The sequence below is a fragment of the Muscardinus avellanarius genome, assembly GCF_963383645.1.
Source record: "Muscardinus avellanarius genome assembly, chromosome: 2".
In the NCBI taxonomy this organism is placed as follows: domain Eukaryota; kingdom Metazoa; phylum Chordata; class Mammalia; order Rodentia; family Gliridae; genus Muscardinus; species Muscardinus avellanarius.
In genome coordinates this window covers 75633622-75658859 of record NC_137787.1, presented here as the reverse complement: position 1 = coordinate 75658859, position 25238 = coordinate 75633622, and the positions used below count along the sequence as shown (strand labels likewise).

The window sequence follows — 25238 nt, the reverse complement described above, 5'->3', positions numbered from 1 at the left end:
CATGGCAGAGATTTCTTTCTTCTTCTTTTTCAGAGATTTCTTTATTATGGGATGGGATGAGAAATGGGATGATATATACTAGGCAGGACTGGCCTGGATAAAAATAATCTTTTCTCCCTTGTAGCTTGAGGGAGACACAGAAGAGAAAGGCTGTAACAGAGCAGGCAACGTTCTAGGGAAGTCAGAAGAGACTTTATGCAAAGAATGCTCTATTTGGAACTTGCTGAGGATTCCTCTCTCTTGCTCAATGTGCTCATCAGTGAACACAGCCAACCCTGGTCGCTGATAGTCAGATCCCAAGACCTGGCTACTGAGAAACTCCCAGTTATGAAATAATTTCAGGTTATGTAGAAACTGATACTTGAGAGATCATCCTTCACTGTCTTACTTTGGAATGATATTCTTTCCCATCTTTCTTTAATTTCTAAACTGATCAGTTCCTCACCATCGTATTCACCTTAAAAATTGAAGCAAAGTCTTACTCCTCTTTGAACATCACTAATAAACATTTGTGGAACAAACATTAAAGGCGATAGATGGTAAAATCATTGTTAAATGACATTCTCAGGCATCCCATATTTAGCCCCGTGGTTCTCAAACAGGTAATTTTGTTTGAGGCAAACTGTTTCAGAGGATATTCTGACAATATCTGCAAAAATGTTTAGTTGTTGCAACTGAGGGGAGGGTTGCTATTGGTGTTAGCAGGTAGGGACCAGGGATGCTACTGAGTACATTGCAATTGAGGGGAGGGTTGCTTTTGGTCCCAAGGATGGCACTGGACACTCTACAGTAAGGGGAGAGTTGTCATTGGTACCAAGGATGCTCCTGGACACTACAATAAGGGGAGGTTTGTCATTGGTACCAACGATGCTGGTGAATACCCTCTAATGCACAGAGCAGGCCAATTCCCCACAATAAGGAATTGTCCAGCCCAAAATGTCAGTAGTGCTGAGATAATCCTTTTCAAAACTCGGTTCTGATCATGCCATTCTTTCGCTTAAACCCTTCAGGGGTTTTCTGTTGCTCTTAGGATAAAAACCAGAAACACTGATCTAGCCTGAAGTCTAGTTGCCAACAAAGAAAGGAAATGCATTTTCAATTCTTCCAGCTCCCTTTGCCCTGTTTGCTTCACAAAGAAACTGAATTGGCTTTAAAGGAGTTTAATTTTATAACAACTATCCTTTTATCTATTTCTTTTCATTTTGTCTCTTTCTTCTAATTACAAATTCCGAAGAGTGGCACATACTAATTATTAGGAAGTCTTATCATTTAATGCAAGTTCACCTTGTATTCAGATAGTCACACTAATGAACCATTCATAAATACCAATGAACCTCACTGGTTCAGTTAGCTCAATAAATCTCTCCAGAAAAACACTCCCCCCACCAAAGCCCCCACATGTTTGCCTTAGCCAAGATTTACTAGCTTGACAGTGGAAGTGTAGCCTCCCATTACCACAACTTCATTGTTTCTAAAAATAGAACATATTTACTAACACACTCTGAAATGGTGTCATTAATTATTAAAGCAAAGCAGCCAGATGAAGTACAACATCCTTAATTTTAAATTGTTTATTTACTTACTAATTTGCAAAATGTGATCAAGTTTAATGCATCTCTGATTATTATTGTAAATTAAGCAGGTCCTACTGTATTCCCAATGAGTTTTGAATATGAACTTATTTTTCTTTTTGTCTCTGAATTATTTTTAGCTCAATTTTTTTTCTTTTTTTTTTTTTTTTGGTGGTACCGGGGTTCCTGAAAGTCCTTCTACCTCCGGGCTACACTCCCAGACCTATTTTATACTTTTTTTTTTTTTTGGAATCAGGGTCTCTTAAGCCAGCGTGGCTGGCTTCGAACCTGTGTGATCCTTCTGTCTCCGCCTCCCAAGCGCGGGGATTACAAGCGTGCGCCACCTTGCCCGGCTTGTAGCTCAATTTTTGGAAATAAAATTCATGATCTTCCCTCCAAATTTGGACTTTTCCCAGTGTTCTTACGGCATCGGATGGCCCATATTCATAGGAGCCTGAAAGCTGGGAGGCATCTTCATTTTCCCAGTTCATCTCCCCCACAGCCCTTTCATTTGCAGAAAACACCTCTCTTCTCCCATCTCCCCAGCTCTTTGGTCTTTGTCACCACACATTAGCCCAGGCTGCTGGTCTTTTGTCTATACGAATGTTATAGCTACCTGGTTGCTCTCACTTTTCCCAGTCTGCCCTCTTCAATCTGACCTTAGCACTGCTGCTAGAGTGATAATTTTCAAATTTGGTTCTATTCATGTCTAAAACCTTTCAGAGGTTTCCCATTGTGCTCAGGATAAAAACCAGAAATTCTGACGTATTACCCTGGCTTACTTCTTTTGTCTCACCTTCCACTATTCTAGTTCTCTGTGCTTTCTTAATTTTTTAAGTGTCATGCTCTCCCTTCTGCACCATCTTGGACTGTCAATCCTTAGGTTCTAGTATAAAGTGGTAGGCAAAGTAAAGGAAAAAGACTACCAAATTCAGGTTTAGAAAAAGTTGTTTGGGATCTCAGGGAGCCCACATGGGAGCTGGAGGCTGCCAGAATCAAGCAGCTCTCAGAGACGAACTTCAGTAAAAAATACGCTAAATCCTGTTGAGCTAGTGATTGCAAGGGACCAACACCAAAAGCAATAACATTCTTCTCTCCACATTCAATTACCCAGTGACGGAAACTCTCCAGAGTACCTAGCCAAACTTGCCAGCAAACTCCTGTGGCTGCAGCTGAACTCATTGAGACTGAGAAAATACATACCCCTCCTGTAGGCACCTGAGTGATTACAACCCACCTGGTAAAAACCACTGCGAATCTCCAGACCACCCAACCAAACTGCCCAGTGAGCCCCTGTGGCTGCAGCTCAACTCCTCCCACCAAGAAACTACACACCCATTTTTCAGGAGCTGGAGAGGCTAGAATGGAGACCTAAGACCGTTAGTCTAGAAACCATCCCGGAGAGATTCTGTGTGGCTGCAGGGACTTGGTCTAGAAATGAACAAACCCATGGGGTCCATGAGCTTGCAAACCACCATGCTTTAGTAACACTCCCTAGGAACACTAGGGGGGGACATAGAGTCAGCAGTTCTCCCTATCCCTACAGGGCCTCCAGTGATCACCACAGGACCACCAGCAGTGGTATCTTCGGGGTGAAATAATTAGGCAATTGTGTCACAGGCTTGAAAGGCTGTGAACTCTCTCCTGGCGATGTTTGGGCACCACAAATACCAAGGCCAGTGGCCAGCAAGGTCTAATGTGATCACAGATACCCAGAGTAGCTGTGATATCTCTGGGGAAAAATAAATCAGCAACCCAAGCCCCAGACTCAGAATGGTATAATCTCTTCCTTGGTGGAGTTTAGACCCTGAAAGCAGGAGGTCAGAGTTTAGCAGGGTTTCACATGATTGCAGCTGGCAGAACAGCAGCAGCATCTCTGAGGCAATTTGACTTAGACAGCCATGGGAGTGCTGTCTCTGGGAGTGCAACATTCTCTGGGACAGCAGAGTTTGTGCCTGGTGATTATGCATGCCAGTGACTCATAATATTCCACAAGATTACAATTAGCAGGTCAGTGGTGGTATTCCTGGGCCATCAAAGCTCAGCCAGCTGGGCCACCAGCTCAAAACATTATAATCTCTATCCCTGCTTAGCTTGTTAGGAGAATCCAGAGTTTTGATTTTCAAAATGATCAAAGGCCTCAGAAATGAAATCAGAGAAAGTATATAGAAAATTAAATAGAATATGAATAGAGAAATTAAGGCCCTAGGCAAGAACAAAAAAGAGGTTTTGAGAAAAATGGAGATAATAAATTAAAGACCTCAATAGAAAAAAAACGTTCAACATCATTAGCAATCGGGAAGATACAAATCAAAATGACATTGAGGTTTCACCTAACCCCAACTAGAATGGCAATCGTCAAGAAGTCAGAAAACAATAAATGTTGGTCAGGAACTCTTCTACACTGTTGTTGAGATTGCAAATTAGTGCAGCTGCTATGGAGATCAGTGTGGGAGATTCCTCAGAAAACTGGGAAGGAACCCACCGTATGATCCAGCTATACCACTCCTGGGTACGTTTCCAAAGGGAATGAAATCAGAATATTTTACTAACACAAGCACATCCATGTTAGTAGCAGCACAATTCGTAATAGTCAAATTATGGAACCAACCTAGGTATGCACCAACAGATGAATTATAAAATTATGGAATTCACACATAATGGAATTTTACTCAACAATAAATAAGAACAAATGTATATCGTTTGCAGAAAAATGAAGGGACCTGGAGAACATTATGGTAAGTGAGATTAGCCAGTCACAGAGAGTGAAGGGTCATATATTTTGTCTCAGGCGCAGAAGTTGGGGAGTAATTGGCATACAAGAAGAACTTTAGATAATGGGGGTGGAGCTCCAGTGGAGTGAGGGAGGTGGTCTAGAGGAAGGGAGAGGAGGAGAATTAATGAAGGAAACAGTCCCATTGAATTATGTGCATATGTGAGAATACCAATGTCGATCTTAATATCATGGGAAGGGGGAATTGGGGAGGGTGCCGGAGGAAAATCACCAAGTGCTGCGTGCTGTGTGCACCATCATTACCTACTACATTATGATGCAAGATGATGCTGCACTAATAAATATAGTAGAAAAAGAAAAAAAGGATGGCGGGTTTTTAGGGTGATATTTGTTAGCTGCAACCTTTCAGAAAAGTCACACAATTGTATTAGCCTCAGACTTCTCATATGTAAAATGGGGACAGTCGTTTTTGTGTATTTAACAAAATTAATAAAATAAGAAATGCACCTAAACTCACTAAACAAGGTCAGTTTAAGAGGTGGAGTAACCTAAATGTTCATCTCTGGATGAGTGGTTTAAAAAATGTGATTTATACAAATGGGGTATTATTCAACCTTAAAAGAAAAGGAATCCCTGTCATGTGCCACAACATGGATGAACCCTGATAACATTCCACTAAGAGACATAAACCAGTTTAGAATAAATACTGTCTAATTCCACTTACAGGAGGTATTTAAAATAATGAAATTCATCAAGACATCAAGTAGAATGGTGTTTGCCAGAGGCCTGGGGAAAGTGGGGGAAAGAAGGACAGGAAGCTGCTGTTTAATTGCTATTAAGTGTTAGTTCTGCAGGACGAGAAGGTCTGACGATATAACAACATGAATATACTAGCAAGCTGTATACTTAGAGGTGGCCAAGATGATAAATTCTATGTTATGTGTATTTTACTACTGCTTAAAAATTTTTAAAAATCAGTACCAACTATACAAAGGTTTCTCAATATATGTGTATAGAATCAAGTGGCTTCATCGCACAAATTGAGAGGAAAATCACAAAGAAGGAGAGTATGCCCTGGCCCGCGTGGACACTTAGATTGAAAGCTGGCTATCTGCAGCTGAAGATCAATTTCATATTAGCATAAGAAATTTTGACACAGTTTGGGTTTTTTAATTCTCTAAGAGTTAAACAATTATGATTTGGGAAACATTTTAATTACTTCCACCTAAGGCCTATAAAGTTATTTTATTACAAAACATAAGGAGTAGAGGGAAAACCTAGGCCTAATTGAAGGCAGTATCAGAAATAATAAATCTAGTTTACAATATCCCCACTGGCAATTTTTTTCTTAAATTCAATTCTGCATGGAGGGATCAGCTTTATGAGGCTTGAGATGACACTGAGCAAGCTCAGTTATCGGTTCATCAACTCACAGGTGGATAGAGCTCTGTGCCTGTGCCAGGCGCGGAAGACGCAAAGGGGAAGATGGAGACTGGGCTCTCTGGGGTTCACAACGCATACACACACACACACACACACACACACACACACACACACACACACACACACACACAATGCCATGCCTGAGCAGCAGTGTCAAGGCTGTTCTCTAGAAAACCTTTTTGTTCCAAAAGGTTTGCTTCTAAATGGAAAACTTCTCAAATTTCTTGAAAGCTGGATATCAGCAAACCCTCCAGCTCTGTTGGATAACTCATTGTTTTTAAAAGATACACTCCCCCTTTCCTTCTGGGGTTAGTTTCCAAAATGAACATCTACAAAAAGAAAAACGAAGGCTACTTTCTGAAAACAAGTTTACCTTATAGCTAAAATACAGCCATCCTTTGGGACACATTCCATGTTCTTCTGGTCTATCTTTCTCTTTCTCGATGACCCAAATCTTTTTTCGCTTACAAATACCAGGCATAGAAACTGAACAGTCTTCACTGCCCCAGAGTCCTAGAAGACAAAGTAGGTTAGAAATGGCTTAGAAGCAATGGTGACTCTTCATGTGCACTTTCTATTAGATAACTGTTTTTGTGACTGCTATGGTTTTTCAAAAGAAATTTCCTCTGTAAGATATATACTCACTTTCTTAGCTGCCTACAAACAGTTTTTTATTTTTAATTTAGGAGAGCCATTTTCAGAGTAAGGGTTATAGGATGCACTTGGTTAACATTCAAACCATAAATTCCAGAACAAAGCAAAACACATGCAAATTGCAAGGGCAAGTTCAGCTTCCCAATATCAGACATATGAGCCCCCAAAGGTGTTGGCTTTGGAGGAGGGGCTGGGGTATGACCTTCCATGCAGATTAGTTGCTAGTCTCCCAGACTCACAAAGCAGCCCTTTCTGTAGGCTGTTGTGACACCTGCTGGCAGAAGCAAGCTGACTAACTCATGGCTTTCCCGTAATTCTGCAGAGGCTAGGAATCCACTAAGGATTCTTTCCACGTTTATCCCTTTCCTGGCCTTGGACACAGGGTAGTTATGAATCTGATAGAATATGGAATATCCTCATCTTTTATTGTTTGGAAAGTGTGGGTGAGTTTGAGTGGATAATTAGCCCAAGCAGTACTGATAAAGAAAATAAACCACTTTCAACCCAAATGTGCTTTTAAATCAAACTTGCAAATAGTTGCTCTTCCAAGGGAGGCAGTAATTAAAGCAAGGAATTGGAAATAAAAAGACACAAAGGAATACTGAATGGAACCAAAGTTTTTGTTAAATGGGAAAATAGAAATAAATTTCACAGAGGTTTGAATTCTGACCAATTGTAAAAAATGATTCCACACTGAAGTTTCATAAAGAATAGTGTTTGCCAGGATTATTTCTCCTCCTCCTCCTCCTCCTCCTCCTCCTCCTCCTCCTCCTCCTCCTCCTCCTCCTCCTCCTCCTCCTCCTCCTCCTCCTCCTCCTCCTCCTCCTCCTCCTCCTCCTCCTCCTCCTCCTCCTTCTCTGTCTTCTTTTGTGGTACTAGGGGTTAAATTCAGAGGCATTCTAAGCTACCCTCTGCCCTATTTTAATGTTTAAAAATTTTATTTTGTTTTTGTGGTACTGGGAATTAAACCCATGGGTATTCTATTTCTGAGCTACACCCTCAGCCTTATTTTATTATTTTGAAACAAGGTCTCACTACGTTGTAAAAGGAATTCACTAAGTTGCTGAGGCTGGTCTCAAACCTGAGATCCCCCTGTCTCAGCCTCCAAATACTGGGATTACAAGCATGCATCACCATGCCTGGTTTAGGAATATTCTTTTAGAAGTCTCAATGGACACCCCCCCTCTACTGATTGAACCCAGGGACATTCTACCTTCAAACTACACACCCAGCCCTATTTTTTATTCTTTATTTTGAAACAGGGTCTCACTAAGTTGCAGAGGGTCTCATTAAGTAGCTGAGGCTGGCTGCAAACCTGAGATCCTTCTGTCTCAGCCTTCCAAGTACTGAGATTACAAGTTTGCGCCACCACACCTGGCTTCAGTGGGCCCATTTTTGGTGCTGTTTTTGTTCATAAAGAAAGAGTTATCCAGACATAATTATTTTCAAGAACACAAAAACATAGATTAAACAGGAGGAATAGCCTTAAGCTTTAAGATTGAAAGCTGAATATTGTCAACTGAAAAGAAAAATAATCAAACAGCTCTTGCTGAACAGAAAACAGTTTGTATTATAAACCAGGATTCGAGTAAATAAAATAACCTGTTTTGGAAGAAATAAAGCCACATCTCTGGCTCTCATTATTCATAGATCTTTCTCTTCCTTTATTCCAGTTCTGGTATGTCATTGGTGATTCATCTCGCCAACTGTAGGAAAATAAAAAACTTTAAGGTCTTCTAAATTTGCATGTTCAGTCTCCAACACCAGTTCTGAGGTTCTTAGGCATGGACTGAAAGTATAGTATTTTATTAAACTTAGAAAAATACACATGTACAGCATAGAACATATAGTTAACAATATTGATTATATACTTAACATTTTTAAGAAGGTAGATTTTATATTAAATATTTGGGGGGGGGTTGTGGTACTGGGGATGGAACCCAGGAACATTCTACCTTCGAGCTACACCTTCAGTGCAATTTTTTTTTATTCTTCATTTTGAAACAGGGTCTCACTGAGTTGCAAAGGGCCTCACTAAATAGCTGAGGCTGTCTGCGAACCGAGATCCTCCCGTCTCAGCCTTCCAAATGCTGGGATTACAAGCGTGCGTCATCATGCCCGGCTATATTAAGTATTTTAATAACATAATTCAGCAAGTGGGAATGAAGAAACTTTTGAAATGTTTGTGGCTTATATTGGGGTGGTGATTTCATGGGTTCATGTCTTTGGCTAGGGAAATGAAACTTATAAATAAATGTTTGAAGGTTATTCAACAAATTGATCACTAAAATCTAGTTCAATCATTCTGCACATAAAACATGTCAAACAAAATTAAATGCAAATTATTCTAGGTTCATACTGAAATTCATCATCAGCTATTTCTTCTTGAAGTCCAATCCACCAATTTGCGCCATACTTTGATAGCTATTAAAAAAGAAAGAAAGAAAATGTCAGCATTTATTCTCCTTGTTTTCCTTTCTCACCATTAATATGAATGGAGTTGCTGCTAATAGAGTTCTATTCTTCAGTATTTCACCCAATTATCTAAGGAAGAGTAACTAAGGCCTAACATCTTCAGGAAGCTTGAAACTTTATTATTCATTATGCAGGAAAATTGGGATCAAAGAATGAAAATAATTTCAGTTTTGTACAACTTGAAAATTTAAAGTTTTCTAACTCTGTAAGAGGGATTTAAAAATTAATATAAAGTAAAACAGAAGATGGATTATTTTTCCTACAAAAATTAGTACTTTTCTTTTTTTGCTTTCAGTGATTTATGGAACTTCACTGCAGATATTACATCTGTTTGAAAAACAATTCAAGATACAAAGGCGTCAACAGAATAAAGACTTTGAACTATAGGAAATAGTCTTATTCTTAAACTTTAAGCAGTAGAAGCATTCAAATAAAGAGACACAATATAGGACAAAAAATACTATAGAATTCCAGTGTTTGACAACTAGAAAATTATTCTTTATATATTTTATTAATTTTACACCAACTCTTTTTTTTTTTTTTTGTGGTACTAGGGATTGGACCCAGGAGCACCACTTTTATCTTTTATTTTGAAACAAGGCCTCATTAGGTTGCTGATGCTGGTCTTGAACCTACAATCCTCTCATCTTAGCTTCTCACATACTGGGATAACAGGGGTGTGCCATCATGCCCAGCAACTTAACACACTTGGGCCTAAGCACAATAAAATATAAAGTTAAGACATCGTGTGCATCATGTGTATATGCACACACACCGGAACAGATGAACTCAGGACATGACCTGGGAATGAACATTTCTTCTTTAACTATAAGAGAGAAAGTAGCAAACCTGAGATCCTTGGGTGTGATGGCGCACGCTTGTAATCCCAGTACTTGGGAGGCTGAGACAGGAGGATCGCACAGCTTTGAAGCCAGCCTCAGCTAGTTTGTGAAGTTCTCAGCAACTTAGTGAGACCCTGCTTCCAAATAAAATGTAAAATAGGTCTGGGAGTGTAGTAGAAACTCCCTGGGTTCCATCCTCAGTACCACAAAGAGAGAGAGAGAGAGAGAGAGAGAGAGAGAGAGAGAGAGAGAGAGAGAAGAAGAAGAAGAAGAAGAAGAAGAAGAAGAAGAAGAAGAGGAGGAGGAGGAGGAGGAGGAGGAGGAGGAGGAGGAGGAGGAGGAGGAGGAGGAGGGGAGGGGAGGGGAGGGGAGGGGAGGGGAGGGGAGGGGAGGGGAGGGGAGGGGAGGGGAGGGGAGGGGAGGGGAGGGGAGAGGGAGGATTTCTCTGAGACCTCTAAATATTTTGTGGTATGTGTGCTTTGTAAAAGTGCATCTTAATTTCTTTATGTTTATTTTTTGGTACTAGGGCTTGAACCCAGGGGCATTCTACTTCTGAGCTACACCTCCAGCTTATTCTATTTTTTATTTTGAAACAGGGTCTTGCTAAATTGCTGAGGGTCTTGCTAAGTTACTGACACTGGCCTAGAACCTGTAATCCTCCTGTCTCAGTCTCCCAAGTACTGGGATTATAAGCATGTTGTGTCTAGCTGCAAATTTTTATTTGCTAAAAATCTGTTAACTTGAAAAATATTACAAATTTAAGTTTGCGCTCTCTCTCTCTCTCTTTTTTTTTTTTTTTTTGTACTGGAATGGAACCCAGGGGCATTGTACTTTTGAGCTACACCCCCAGCCCTATTTTTTAGTCTCTTTATTTTTGAAACAACGTCTCACTGAGTTGCAAAGGGCCTCGATAAGTAGCTAAGGCTGCCTGAAAACCGGGATCTTCCCGTCTCTGCCTCCCAAATGCCGGGATTACAAGCGTGCACCACCATGCCCGGCCTGCACTCATTTTTTTTTGGTAAAGGTTTGGGAATAAATTTTAAGATTCATTATTTTTCTTTATTAATTCTAGTCTATCATATAAAAGAACCTTATTGATTGCTAACATTCTAAGATATAAACAGTTACTCCCTAAATAGTGTGGCTGTCTGCCATGTCAACAATTTGAGAATAATGCGAGATAGAACAACTGTAATTTCGATCCCTGAGGTGTTGTTTCATGGACTTGCTCTTACATGCTAGATTTAGATTCCCATTGTCAGACTTTTGGAATGGGTCCATTGAGACCGGCTGTGAACTTGGAGGGAGAACCACGATTTTATTCCATGTAAAGAGGTCTCCTGTGCAACAACAGTGAGGATCGTGGCCTGATTGCTTACTGCCCCAATCAAGGAGCTCTGAAAAGGAATTATAACTGCTGCATCTAAGTGGCATGTTTATTACCACCTCAATTACAGCATAGCCACTCACACAGAGCGCATCACAACCTGTTGTGATATGGCACGGAAGGTCATAGGACAAGCTGAAAGATATCCAGACGGGAAAATCCAATGTGAAAAATGAATGTTTAAAATTCTAGCTTGGAATGCCGGGTGTGGTGGCGCACGCTTGTAATCTCCGCACTTGGGAGGATCGCGCAGGTTCGAAGCCAGCCTCTCTGGTTTAAGAGACCTTGTTTCCAAATAAAAATATAAAAGTAGGTCTGGGAGTGTAGCCCGGAGGTAGAAGAGTTTCCAGGAATCCCAGTACCACACACATGCGCGCGCACACACACACACACACACACACACGCACACACACACACAATTCTAGCTTGGATATAGGGCCACAACAGTAGAAACCTTTTGTGGTACTGGGGTACCACAAAAAAAAAAAAAGAAAAAAAGTTTCCATTAAAAATGGGCAAAAGTTATTTTAAGGGTTTAAAACTAGATTTGGGGAGAGGACTAATGGACTTGAAACATATTTGTAGAGAACTTTAGAAATAAAAATTTAAAAATAATGCAAATGGCCATTTCCATTTTGAAATGCAAATGTTGCGTAATACAATATAAAAATGTTAGCAAAGAAGACTGATGGGCTGGGTGTTTATATCTAACAACACATATGTGCTGGCTGGATTTTAATTTTTTGACATTAATCTGATTATCAGGATGGTTCAAAAAAGAAATACTCAAAACTATCAGGTGCAACAGCGTACACCTGTACTCTCAGTACTGGGGAGGCTGAGATAAGAGGATTGCAGGTTCAAGGCCAGCCTCAGCAATTTAGTGAGACTCTGTTCCAAGACAAAAAGTAAAAAGGGCTATGGATTTATCTTGGAGGTAACATGCCCCTGAGTTCAACCCTCAGTAGTATAAAATTAAAAAAGGAGCTTTTCAAAACTTCACTCTGATCATGTCCCATTGTCTTCTATTCAAAAAGTAGAAGAGGCCCTAGGCATGGTGGCTGATGCCTGTAATCCAAGTATCTGGGAGGCTGAACAGGAGGATCCCAGGTTTGAGGCCAGCCTCAGCAACTTAGCAAGACATTTGGGAACTTAGCAAGACCTGTTTTAAAATAAAGGTCAGAGACAGAATGTCCCTCCTGAATTCAATCCCAAGTTTAAAAAAAAAAAAGTGGGAGAGAAAACAAGGACCTATTCCCTTCAAAAATGGAAAGATTTTATTCAAATTTTATTTTTATCTCAGATTTTAAAAAGTGCATCTATGTTTCTGGTTTACAATTAGTTCTGCTACATGCCAATTTAAGGGTTAAAATTTTTTTTTTTACAATTCTTGTTCTTATTCTTCATAAAGGAGCTATATAAAATATACACATAATTAAAAAACATTGAGTTATTTATATTTATTCTTCCTACATTTATGGGATGGGTGTGCCACAGAAGCAAGTGGCTCCACCTCTACAGGTTGTACCCCTCATCCTGGATTAACCCATCCCAGTAAGACATCGCCAGGCCTGAACTTCTTACTTAGGAAATTGCGGTTGCCATAAATACCACCATCACCACCACTCAGGAAAAGTGCCCAACATAGCTACAAAGTACACAGGAGTGATAATTGCTTGGCAACGTACAGCTTTGTCTTTCCAATCCGATACTCTTGTGCCTTGGTCGAGGCTACAGACCAAATGCCTGTGACCCCCCAACATCCACATGCTGCGAGCCTCTCTCCAAGGCTGTGAACTGGGAGGCAGGGTCTTTGAAAGGTGATGAGGTCCTGAGGGCAGAGGGCTCAGGAGAGGGATTAATGCCCTTAGGAAAGGGACCCCAGAGAGCAAATGCATCTCCTCTGCCATGTGAGGACAGAGTGAGAAGACAGCTGTCTTTGAGCCAGAAAGCAAGTCCCCACCAGACACTGAATCGGCCACTGCTGGGGTCTCGGCCACTGCTGGGGTCTCGGCCTCCCAGCCTTCAGAACTGTGAGAAGTAAAGTTTTGTTCGGCTCACCTCTAACTCTGACCGATCATTCTGTCAACACAGGCACAGACTGGGTAGCAACTTTGCTGTGCAAGGCACCACATGGTTTGTCTAATTGGAGATGGAGTCCTCAAGCAGATCATGGGACTGGCTATCACTTCTCAAAGTGCTAGCCACATGGGACCCGTGTCCCTTCTGTGGGAGGTATTAACTAGTCCATCCCACTGCCTTCCTGCCTCTCAGAGACTAGCAGAGGATTTGAGACGAAAGGGGAAGAGAATAGACTTACAAGGGTTCTCAGGAGAGCTAAGTAAGCTCTGTTGGAAAGATCAAAGAAGCCCTTCACAGTTCATGTTTGAGACAAAGCTGACAACCACGTTTGGGACGGGATTTTATAACAAGCGTTTTAATATGATGTAGACACTGTGTGTTTATCTGCCGGCGACACTGTGGTTCTGCTGTCCAGGCAGCACAGTGAGGGCTTTAAAGTAACCTTGTATATCAGATGGCCTGGGTTGCTGTATAACCAAGTTACTTAACTTCAACTTTGGAGTCTCGGCTTCCTCATCTACAAAACATAATGGACCTTCCACAGAGGCTTTTGGAAAGATCAAGGGGGATTAAATGTTAGCCTTTAGCATGGTCCAGGCACTGTCTGGTAAGCAGCTCTGTTTGGAATGTGCACTTTGCTTGTTGATGGAGTGGTTTTCAAGGATTCATCTGATCTCGTCACTGCCCCTGGATGCTGAAGAGGGGGCAGAGTCTGGTGTCTGGCTAAAGAAAGAAACACGTTTTCTGACATCATGGTATGTGATTTGTTGTGATCATTCTAGTTTGTGTTTGAGAGATCTGTTTGCAGGAGTGGACGATGGCAATATAGCACAGAGCTGATGGTGGCAGCATCCAGAGGTAGCAGTACTGAGCTTGTGAGGACCACATGGTTGTCACCTGACCTCTCTGTTTCTTAGCTTTTCCATCATAAGGAGGCAAGAGTCCCCATCTGCTCACACCTCACTGGCTGTATGTGTAGCAAAAAGGAGAAAGAAATGGCAAAGTCCCATGAGCTGTGACAAGAGACATTTTTCTTATACGCATAGTCTACTTTTTAAAATTTTTTGATATTGGCATTCTACCTCTGAGCTATACCCCCAACCCTTTTTATCCTTTTATTTTTAAAACAGGGTCTTGCTAGGTTGCTGAGAGTCTCACTAAGTTGCTGAGACTGGCCTCGAACCCGTGATCCTCCTCGGTTTTAGCCTTTCAAGCACTAGGATTACATGCATATACTACCATGCCTGTTTCCTAGGATGTTTTAATGCTTTCTTTTAACAGTCAACTTAAAAAGACATGAAACTTTAAAGATTTGAAACTTTAATCCCCCCCCCCCAACCAGGTAGTCCTGGTCCTTCATTTGCTTTATTTTCTTTCATGGCATTTAGCGATTTATCTTTTTCTAATGTATTATGTAATTTAAAAAATTTGTATTGATTATGGTCTTTATACACTAGACTATAAACTCAATAAGGGTAAAAATTTTGGTCATTTTTTTCTTTTCTTTTTTTTTCCTTTCCTTTCCTTTTTTTTTTTTTTAAATGTAGTACTAGAGACCAAACCCAGGGCTATTCTACCTCTGAACTACATGTTTACCCCTTCTTATTCTTTGTTTTGAAATAGGGTCTTGTTAGGTTGCTGAGGCTGGTTTTGAACCTGTGCTCCTCCTATCTCAGCCTCCCAAATACTAGGATTACAGGGGTGTGTTACTATGCCTGGCTTTTTGGTCGGTTTTTTTTTTTTTTTTTTTTTTTTTTTTTTTTTTTTTTTTAAGGACTAATGGACTCCCAGACCTCTGAGGGCTCTCAATAAATATGCTAAAGGAGTGACTAGAATTACAAAACAATCATGATTTACTTAATATCGTTGCTGATGAAGAGCTAGAAATGAAATGACTTAGCAACATAGTAAGCCCGTCTCTTCATTACTTTCTCTCACCTTATAATAGGAAGAAAAACAATTCTTCAAAATCTATGGCCTTTACTGAAGCCTAAATGAATATCTGAAGTCAAATTTAAAACCTCCAGCTCAAGGACAGGAGAGGGTGTGAAGCCCTGCATTTCTCATGGTGAATGATAGTAAAAGGTACCGCTTTTATTTTGCTGTGGATGAATTCTTGCTCATGTGCGGAGTGAATGGTGAGCAGATCACCGCGCAGCCAGCCACAGACAAACTCAAAGGAGAACCACTCTGACGGATAGGTATGAAAAAAGTACTCTGCCTCCTTATAAAAGAGCCATGGTGCATCTGAAAGAAAAATAAACCATGCAAACAGAGCCCAAACTGAGAGAGAATGCAGACTTAGCTATGGGATGCTATGATTGACCCTGAGTTAGTAATTAGGTCACTTGGCATTAAAAAAATGGGCACACCAACCCACCCACACATACATATGTGCACACATATTTACAAATTCAAACACAGATATGCACACACATAAATAAGTATGTAATTTGCTTATTTTCCTTGTTCTACCTCATACAAGGAACCTTCACTAGTATTAAAAGATCAGGGATAGGTACATATTTAAAAGTGATGTGTCATGAAGTTAAGCTATGATATTAGCCGTCAATCTTAACGACCACCATAATTTGATTATTAACCATCATCATTAATTTGAACACTTAACTCTAGTTCAACACAAGAGAAGAGAGGTTAGATTGGAGGAATGTGATAATAAAGGATGGTATAATATCTAATAGAACTGATATGGTGTATAATTTAAAAATTTGAGAACTACCAGGATTGTCCTTACCATACTGGTACCAGGTTGGAATCTTGGGTCTCACATCTGCAAAATGAAAGTAAACCACCTTGACTGGACTTTCTCTGCAGGTGCACCGCCTCTGAATTACTTCAGCTTTAAACACACTATACTTCATCTTTTAGAAAATCAATTTTAAAAAGGTACTTTATGCTGTGTGGAATATATGGCTAATTCTTACACTTAAAAAGGAGGCTCCAGAGAGGTTTCTAATTAAAGAAGGAAGGAGGTGAGCACTTGCTGAGGGCCTACTGTGTGCCACACACTCTGCTAGAACCTTCTACTTACTCATTGTACAGTAATCCCATGTGCTTTAATGTCCAAGTGACATTTCATTGCAACTACACTTACATAATGTTGGCTGGTTGCCCTCATTTCCAGTGAACTCACATGGCATGCTGGTGGAATCTTTTCTCATTTTCCCAAAATATGTTATTTTTTAAATTTTACTGGTGCATTATAATTGTACATGATAGTGCGATTCATAATGAAACATTCATATATGTACCTAATGTTATTCGATCTGTTTCCTTCCCTACACCTTCCTTTTCCCTGCCCTCCTCCCTCCCCCACCTCCTTCCACCACCTACAATACATTCTTTACTAAAATAGTACACAACTTGGTTCATCATGCAGTTTGTTAGTTCTGTGGTTCAGGGTGCTTAGAATTTGAATGCCTTTAACTCTTCACTTGGGAAAGTGCTTTACATTTGTTAGAATAAAATATATAATAAAGATCTTGTTGATATTTTTACCTCTTGGAATTTTGCATATCCATTCGCGTTTGGAACCACAGTGCCAGGGCAGCAATGTTTTGTTTGCTTTATACACAGCACAATTTCTTGCATCATCTTCAAAATAAGCATTGTCTAAAAATGAAGAGACAACCTGCAGCAGATGAAGTTGGTTATTCTTTAATGCTGATTCCCACGTAGAAAGTTTCAAAAGACCAGAAAAGGCCTCCATGCACAAAATCATTATGGATTTCTAGAGGAAGCTTCAGAAATGTCTGCACATCGTTCCAGCTAAAGGTTGCTCTAAAGTTTGTCAAGAGCAAGCTCGTTTGTGTTTAGTAATTTTTCTCGAAAATATTTTTTTGTCTTTTATTTTTCTTTGTGGTGCTAGGAATAGAACTCAGAGCCTCATGCATGCCAGGTGAGCATTCTACTACTAAGCTACAGCCGCAGCCCTAAAGATGCCTTTTCTTAAAAGGAGGAATGCTATTCCTTTCTCCAGAAGGAAGGAATCTGATGGAAGCTTTGTTCTGAGCTTGCACTATTTTCTAACTGGTAGAATTAATCTCTCCCTGGGCTGCTGGGTAAACTTCTAGAGGCTAGGGGTGTGCCAAATCAATTTTTGATGTTGATTCTTTTGCATATATGCTAAGCTTTTAGGCTCTAATAATTAAACTCTAAGCCATGGCTAGTTTTTTTTTCCCTTTTCCTTTTCCCCTCCATCTTTCTTTTCTTTCTTTCTTTTTTTTGTGGTACTAGGGTTGAATATAGACACATTGTACCTCCAAGCTATACCCCTAGTCCTATCTTATTTTTGTTTAGAAACAGGGTCTTGCTGGGTTGATGAAAGTCTTACTTCTTGCTGAGGCTGTCATTGAATCTGCGATCCTCCTGTCTCATTCCTCGAAGTACTGAGATTACAAGCGTGCACCACCACACCTGGCTCAGGGCTAGAGTTTTAATCAGGAAACTAACCAAAACTTTTCCTGAATGGCAACAGAATTTATGTAATTCTCATAATATGGTTTTAAATAAATATTCAACTTTTTTAGTACTTAATAATTACCTGACAAGAATGGATGGATCACAGGAAATTTGGTTTAAATTTTTTTAAAAAAGAAAGACGATGGTTCAAAATCATTTGTGCTCCACCTCAAACATGTACATGGTCCTGCAATTCTATTTATCTAACATATGGAGCCTCAGAATCTGAGAATGGATGTGTGTTTGAATTCATCTTGTACAATGGGGCGTGATGAGGACCTCAGTCTACTGCTTCATGGCTTTTTCTTATTTATTTTGAGCAAATAGTCTAGTCCTCTCCTATTACTCATAAGTTTGTTTTACTAGAACAAAATGAAGTATCCTCAACCATTATGTATCACATTTTGGTTTTCAAGTGTTACATTGTCTTTAATGCCTCTTTTTTTTATTTATTTTTGTTTTCTGGGCTTTAGCTTCTTCCTCCCTCACTTCCTCCCTCCTTTCTTCCTTGCTTTCTTTTTTTCCCTTCAGTACTGGAGATGAAACCCAGGAGCATTTTACCTCCAAGCTGCACACCCAACCCTATTTTTATTTTGAAACAGGTCTTGCTACTTGCTGAGGCTGACTTCAAACTTGCAATCCCCCTATTTCAGCCTCCCAAGTACTAGGATTACAGGCATGTGCCACCATTTCTGGCTGGACCTTGGTGTCTTTATTAACAAAATAGATGTATGCAGCTGAGTTATATCTAAGCTCTCTTTCCACTCTCTGTTCCTGATATCATTTTCAAAGAAGCAATACTAGAGTGGAGATGTTATTATTTTTTAATTAGCATGCTCTTATCATTATTTTGCTCCTATTAGAAGTATAGAACTTTCTCTTCTCTTCCTTTTCTTTCCCTTTCTTTTCTTTCTTTTTCTTATACTGGGAATTAAACCCAGGGGCACGCTTCTTCTGAGCTAAGCCCTTATTCTCTTCCATAGCACCCCCTGCCTGCCCTTTTAAATTTTGAAACTGGGGCTCACTTAGTTACCTGCTGGCCCTGAATCTGTGATCCTCCTGTCTCAGCCTCTTAAGTACTGGAATTATAGGCGTGCCTCACTAGAAGTACAGAACTTTTTTTTTTTTTTTTTGGTGATGGTACTGGGGTTCCTGGAAACCCTTCTACTTCCGGGCTACACTCCCAGACCTATTTTTACATTTTTATTTGGAAACAGGGTCTCCTAAGCCAGCGCGCGTGGCTGGCTTCGAATCTTCGCCATCCTCCTGTCTCTGCCTCCCAAGTGCGGGGATTACAAGCGTGCGCCGCTACGCCCGGCTGTACAGAAATTTTAAACAAATCCCTTTCTGGCTACAAATTTGGGCCCCATCTATCTAGCAGAATTTTCTCTCTTGGTTTTTACTATTTCAGAGTTGGCTGCTGATATTTTGCTAACCAGGAGATATAGTAGCATCATGGCTTTGGAGCTAGACAACTTGTATGCTAATTCTAGCTCTCCTCTGCATTATTTTACGCAAATGGCTCATCCTTTGCTGCTTGTCGCAGTGAGCCATTGTAGGCCCGAAATGAGATGGTGCAGGAGTAGATGGAACTCCATGCACCGGACACCACAGGGCTTGGTAAACAGCAGCTGGATGAGACCAGCGTGCTGCAGGCTCTTACTAGTCTCCTCCTTTCACAGGTGAAACAGAATAACTTGATTTTGCACATGCCTTAGGATGAATCCATTTCAATCTGAGATATTTGCTTCAGTGTTTTCCCCATCTTGGGAAAAATGCAAGAATTTCTCATTGCACCTGAAAAAAAGAACTCGGTAGCGAGTTCTCTGCATCCTTCACAGAGGTTTGCAAGTATGGGGCTGAATGAAAAGCAAGACCTGTATTTCCTTCTGGAACAACCTGTTCTAGTGGAGAGGGAGGTGATATTTCTAAGCCTAGAATTTCTGTCTTTTTAGAGTGGAATAATCTGAAGGCAGTTGTCTAAAATAATCACGTTTTCATTGTGAAATGGACGACGGTCCCAAGCTCACATAATCAGACACTCTGAAGGAGAGGAGGGAGGATAAAGGAAGGCTGGTGTTATTTTGAAGAAACAGCTACCTTTCTGCCAGGTGACTCTTCACCTGGGAAATGATTTGGGGGCTTTTTGGAGATTTTAATTTTTAGGGTGAGATGCTATAGGGCCCCAGAACAATCTGGTTAGCAAAGGCTTCCCAGGTCCTTGACAAAATAACTTATTTCCTTCCAAGGTCTAGTGTGGTTGTGTCCTGGGAGATGCTGCTATTATTTCCAGGTTCTCTTGGTGGGTTCCCAAGTAGTTCCTGGGCAACATGTTTTGATTTGACCTCCTTTTGTCCAGTTTGGAAAGACTTACTGGAGTTCCATCAGACCATCCCCAAGAACCAGCATCCAGTGGGTTTCTTTTATTAAATCCAATCCAGAACTGCCTTTCTTCTGACCTAGGAAGAGAAGAAACAAAAGTGCTGCCTTTCCCATTAAATTTACAACATTATAAAAAAGGTTCAAAAACCTTTTAAATACATACGTGGGCAGGAAACATCTGGTGCTACTGGCAGGATTGATCAAGTGAACAAAAATTTAGTGAACATTCCTTATGTGTAAGACTCTATGCTACAAAATGAACTGAGAAAAGACTGAGACTCACACCCTATCTCTCTTGGTTTGTGTGGTTTGCTCATCAGTGATGTATAGTCAGGAGAAGAGTCAGCCCAGACTGAGACCATAGGTTGCCCATCAGAAATGGCAGTGCCTTGCAGTCAGGATGAGAGAACACAAGAAAACAGATTGGTAAAACATTTTGGAACATCTTTTCCCAGGAAGTTTTTTTTTTACTTCTATATTTTATGTACCACTTTACTGTATTACATATACTACTTTGCTATGTTTTGATGTATTGCTCTTTTGTCAGATGTATTCTCCAGAAGTAAATCATCATCATCCCCATTTAATAAAAGGTACACAGTAGGTTTCATTCCCATTCTCCCATCCCAACATAAATAATTCTGCAACAGATCAGCCTGGGCCATGGTAGATTAACTTCAGCAGTCAGCATTGGTTTAGACTTGGCAAGAAGCTCCAGAGAGAATCATCTTCTCTTCTATTAGGCAGAGTACAAATATGTCACATCACAGAGTATTCAATAAATCAAGCAATAAAGCCTAATTTTACAATGAACCATCTCACTAAGATAATTTTCTGAGAGTAATTTTGAAGAATTAAAGATTTAAAAGATTCAGAAGCCATGACAAATGCTTTATTTTCTTTTGTGCAGAGAGCAAGCCCATTTGAAGAATTGCTTTTCAGATATCTGAGCTACTCTGCCTGAATCAAACAAATTAAAGTCAAATGTAGCATAGACCCTCTGAGTGATCACTGGCGCCTGGTTGGTCCCTGACATGAAGCACCCCACAGTGGGGCCACCTTAAGGTGAAGCCAGGTGCACTAATCTCCATGGCTCAGGCTGCAAATCCATGGCACTCTCCCTGTGCTTAGATATTACCAGATTCAAAGTTCTTCATTTTTTTCTGCTATATACTGGCTGATAGAAGACAAATGATTATGTTTGATATTTATTTTTATAAGTGTTTGCTATTTGTTTTCTCCCTATCAGTTCTCTAAAATCTTATTTATTTATTTATTTATTTATTGTACTGGGGATGGAACTCAGGGGCATTCTACCTCCAAGCTATACCCCCAGCCTTATTTTTTATTCTTTATTTTGAAACAGGGTCTTACTGAGTTGTAAAACCTCATTAGGTTGCTAAGGTTGGCCACAAACAACGATCCTCCTGTCTTAGTCTCCAGAATGCTGGGATTACAAGTGTGCACCTCCATGCCTGGCTTAATTTTTCAAACACACACACACACAAATGATTTGATTAAATTTCTTGGGTACTCTGGGGGAAAAAGGAAATATACATTGCATATCTTTTGTGATTATTTGCTGGAGATCAATAATTTGATAGATACTTAGTACTAAATTCTACTAGAAATTTCAAATGTGAGAATGTAAACAGAAATGTCATGATGATGTTTTACTTTTTCTTTTCTTCTCTTTTTGGGTACTGGAAATTGAACCAAGGGGCATTATACTTTGAATACACCCTCATCACTTAAAAAAAAACAACACAACTTTTGATTTTGAAACAGGATCTTGCTAAGTTGCTGAGGGGCTTGCTAAATTGTTGAGGCTGGCCTTGAACCCACGACCTTCTTTGCTAAGCCTCTCAAGTATTGGAATTATAGGCATGTGCCAAGCAAACTGAGAAATAGTTTGCACGTGGTTGTTTCATACAGCAAACCTCACCAAAATATTTTACAAGTATGTTTTTCACAGGGCTCCAATAATAAAGCACAGCATGACTTATCAGCCATCCCTTGCACCTGTGGTCCCACACCTAGTAATCCAGCTAATAATCCAGCTAACCAGGAAGCCACTTAAATGTCAGCCTCAGAGAGTCTGACTCATCAGCTCTGGCATGGGACCAGATCAGCCAGGCTCTAAAATCGGGTCTCAGGTCAGCATTTCCTGTAGGGACCAGCAGTTCCACAGGTGTTAGTAAGTGTTCTCCAAAGAAGAATTTTGCCACTGATTGTGGTGACACATGCCTATAATCCCAACTACGTGGGAGGCCAAAGCAGGAGGATAGTAAGTTTGAGTCCAGCCTGGGCAATTTAGTGAGACCCTGTTTCGAAATACAAATGTAAATAAGGCTGCGACATAAGGCAACGATTTATATATAATATGAAGAGAAATCAGAGTATATCCACCATATGATTCAGTGAGACCATTTATGGGCATCTTTCCAAAGGGACTGAAAATCAGAATATTATAGTAATACATGAATCTATCCATGTTTATAGTACAGTAGCTAAATTATAGAACCAACCTAGGTATCCATCAACAGATAAATGGGTTACAAAATTATGGGATATACACACAACGGAATTCTACTCAGCAGAAAAGAAGAAACAACATTCAGTCATTTGCAGGAAAATGGTTAAATCTGCATAACATTATGTTAAGTGAGATTAGCCAGTCACAGAAAGTGAAGGGTCATCTGTTTTCTCTCATGTACTGAAGCAAGGCAGTAAGAGGATAACCAGAGGGACTTTAGATAAAGGAGGGGAACTCCACTGGAATGAAGGAAGTGTCTAGGGGAGTGGGGGGAGAGGGAGGAGAATTAATGAACATTTCCTTTGACATTATGGAAATACATGGGAACACCAATGTCAATCTCAATACCAGGTATGGGGAAGGGGAGGATGGGGAGGGAAATGGGAGAAAGCCCAGCGAGTTCCGTGTGCATGTATGTCTCACATCACATATGATGTGAGAATATAATCCACTAACTAAAAAAAAGGGACTGGGGTTATAGCTCAGCGGTAGAGCACTTGTCTAGCGTTGTACAGCCCTAGGTTTTCTCCCAATCTAAACTGAATGGAGTTTCTAACTTTATGGAGTTTGAAATTCCCTAAATTTGCAACTGGACATTAATAAATGAAAGCTTCTTCCTCTAATTTAAAATTAGGGAGTTGGATTAGACTTTTTTTGGTACTGGGGATGGAACCCTGGGTTTGTTCTACCTGTGACTTACACCCTACAGTCTGTTTTATTTCTTGTTTTGAAATGGGTTGGTGAGTCTAAGTTACTGAGGCTGGCCCCAAACCTGTGATCCACCTGTCTCAGCCTCCCAATTATAGGCATGCACCACCATGCCTGGCTTGGAGGTTTTTTTTAAATCACTGGAATTTTTCTTTCACACAAATTTTTAAACAGTCTTCTATTATATAGAAAGCATTAGCAGTGGAGGAGGTTGGAGGTGCTTGGTGAGTCCCTGAGCAAGGGATTGGAGCCCTGCCCATCTGGTTCCACCAATCTGCTCCTGGAGTCCTGACCTTTGCGATCCTCAGACAATACTCTGAAGATCCCTGAGCTAGGTACTTTGTTTTTTGGCAGCAAAGCTCTAAAAATCTGATTTGAGGCTCACAGAAAAGATTTCAAGTATCAAAACTATCATCTCTTTGTTTTTTGTTTTATGGGATATGAATATGGTGCAATATAAATACAAAATTATGTATATATGTATTTTTTTCACAACTAGTGACTAGTTTTAGGATTGAAGCAAATCCTGGAATTTTAAACAACTAGTTGGGATGATCGTCCCTAAGAAGTCATTACTTGGTGACCGGATATTCAGCTGTAATTTTTTTCAAAATGAAAAAGTACTTACTGATTAAATTTTGAATGTAAAAGTTTGTTCACAAAATTTTCTTCCTCGATATGAGCAAAGCTTGCAAGATGAGCTCCAAAATCTTCACAAAACGCCTCAGCTTCCCGCCATGTCCTTTTCATCAGGACTTTTTCAGTATGAAATACCTGTACAGCAAAAGAAAATAACACAATCATGGATAAGGCGTGGCTGTTCAAATATGCTTAAGAAAATTAAAGTAATAATAAATATTAGTGTCTCCCTCTCTCTCTCTCTCTCTCTCGTGTGTGTGTGTGTGTGTGTGTGTGTGTGTGTGTGTGTGTGTATGCATACTGAAGATCAAACCCAGGGCCCCTTGTATACTAAACACAAGCTCTACCATTGAGCTATCCTTTTAACCCTTTCCTTATCTTTCATTGAAGGCCTGACCCAATGGAGGTAACATTTATTGAACTAGAATGTGCCCAGTCACGGTAAAACTATTAGTTCATTCAATCCTTACAACCTATTCATAAGAAGAATTTGATAAACTCAGCTTGTAAATGAGCCCCTTAAAGACCTTTTAAAAAATGAGATCTCCTATGACTGGCATGTTTTGCCCCTCAATAACTGTTTGGCAAGAAAAAGGGGAGTCAGGCTAAAAGAGGATAAGAATTTCAGGTCACACAGCTACACACTGGTAGAGCTAGGATTAGACCTAGGATTCTCTGCTTCCAGAATCCATGAATTTCTATCCCAGTGGATAGTAGTCTGCCAAATTAGAATTAGTTAAATGCTGTAGTTTGGCTCTGGAGCCTTCTCCAAGGCTCCTGTGTCGCAGGCTTGACCCCAACTGGTGGTGCTAATGTGAAATTGTAAGAGGTGGGGCCTGACTGGAAGTGGTCGGTCACTGGGGATGTGCCTTTAAAGGGCATATTTGTCCCTGGACCCTTCCACTCACTCTCTCTCTCTCTCCTCACTGGCAGCTTTCCTCCAGAATAACCTCCCTGTCATGATGTTCTACTCACCACAGGCCAGAATCAAGGGGGCCAAGAAACCATGGACTGAAACCTCTGTAACTGTGAGCCAAAGTAAATTTTCCTTCTTTTAATCTCATGTATTTTGTTACAACAATGGAAAGCTGACTAGCACTCTAAATGATCATGAGTCCAGCTGACCCGTGGCAAGAAATGGGAAATGAAACCAGGAACCCAGAACAGGTGTATTTCTAGGTCCTATGGGTCTTAGCTGAACTGGAAAGTTCATCTGTCTAAATTCTATATGGTTTCTCAGATGTCTTCATGGTAGCGGGGAGAAATTGGTTGACTAGAGGGATTGTTTTTGGCTCTATTTATG

The 25238-nt window shown here is 40.3% G+C and overlaps 1 protein-coding gene across 1 annotated transcript in view; it reads right to left on the bottom strand.

Annotated features, from left to right (window-relative positions):
• PLA2R1 (phospholipase A2 receptor 1) overlaps positions 1 to 25238 on the bottom strand; it is a gene marked incomplete at both ends in the record, with an annotated part of 111688 nt that overhangs the window by 15456 nt on the left and 70994 nt on the right. The window contains 8 exons of the mRNA XM_080689393.1: positions 6122 to 6261; positions 8005 to 8108; positions 8762 to 8826; positions 15278 to 15435; positions 15944 to 15979; positions 16708 to 16840; positions 20045 to 20129; positions 23925 to 24070. Coding sequence (XP_080545519.1) covers positions 6122 to 6261; positions 8005 to 8108; positions 8762 to 8826; positions 15278 to 15435; positions 15944 to 15979; positions 16708 to 16840; positions 20045 to 20129; positions 23925 to 24070 — 867 coding nt within the window. The remainder of the gene's footprint in view (positions 1 to 6121; positions 6262 to 8004; positions 8109 to 8761; positions 8827 to 15277; positions 15436 to 15943; positions 15980 to 16707; positions 16841 to 20044; positions 20130 to 23924; positions 24071 to 25238) is intronic.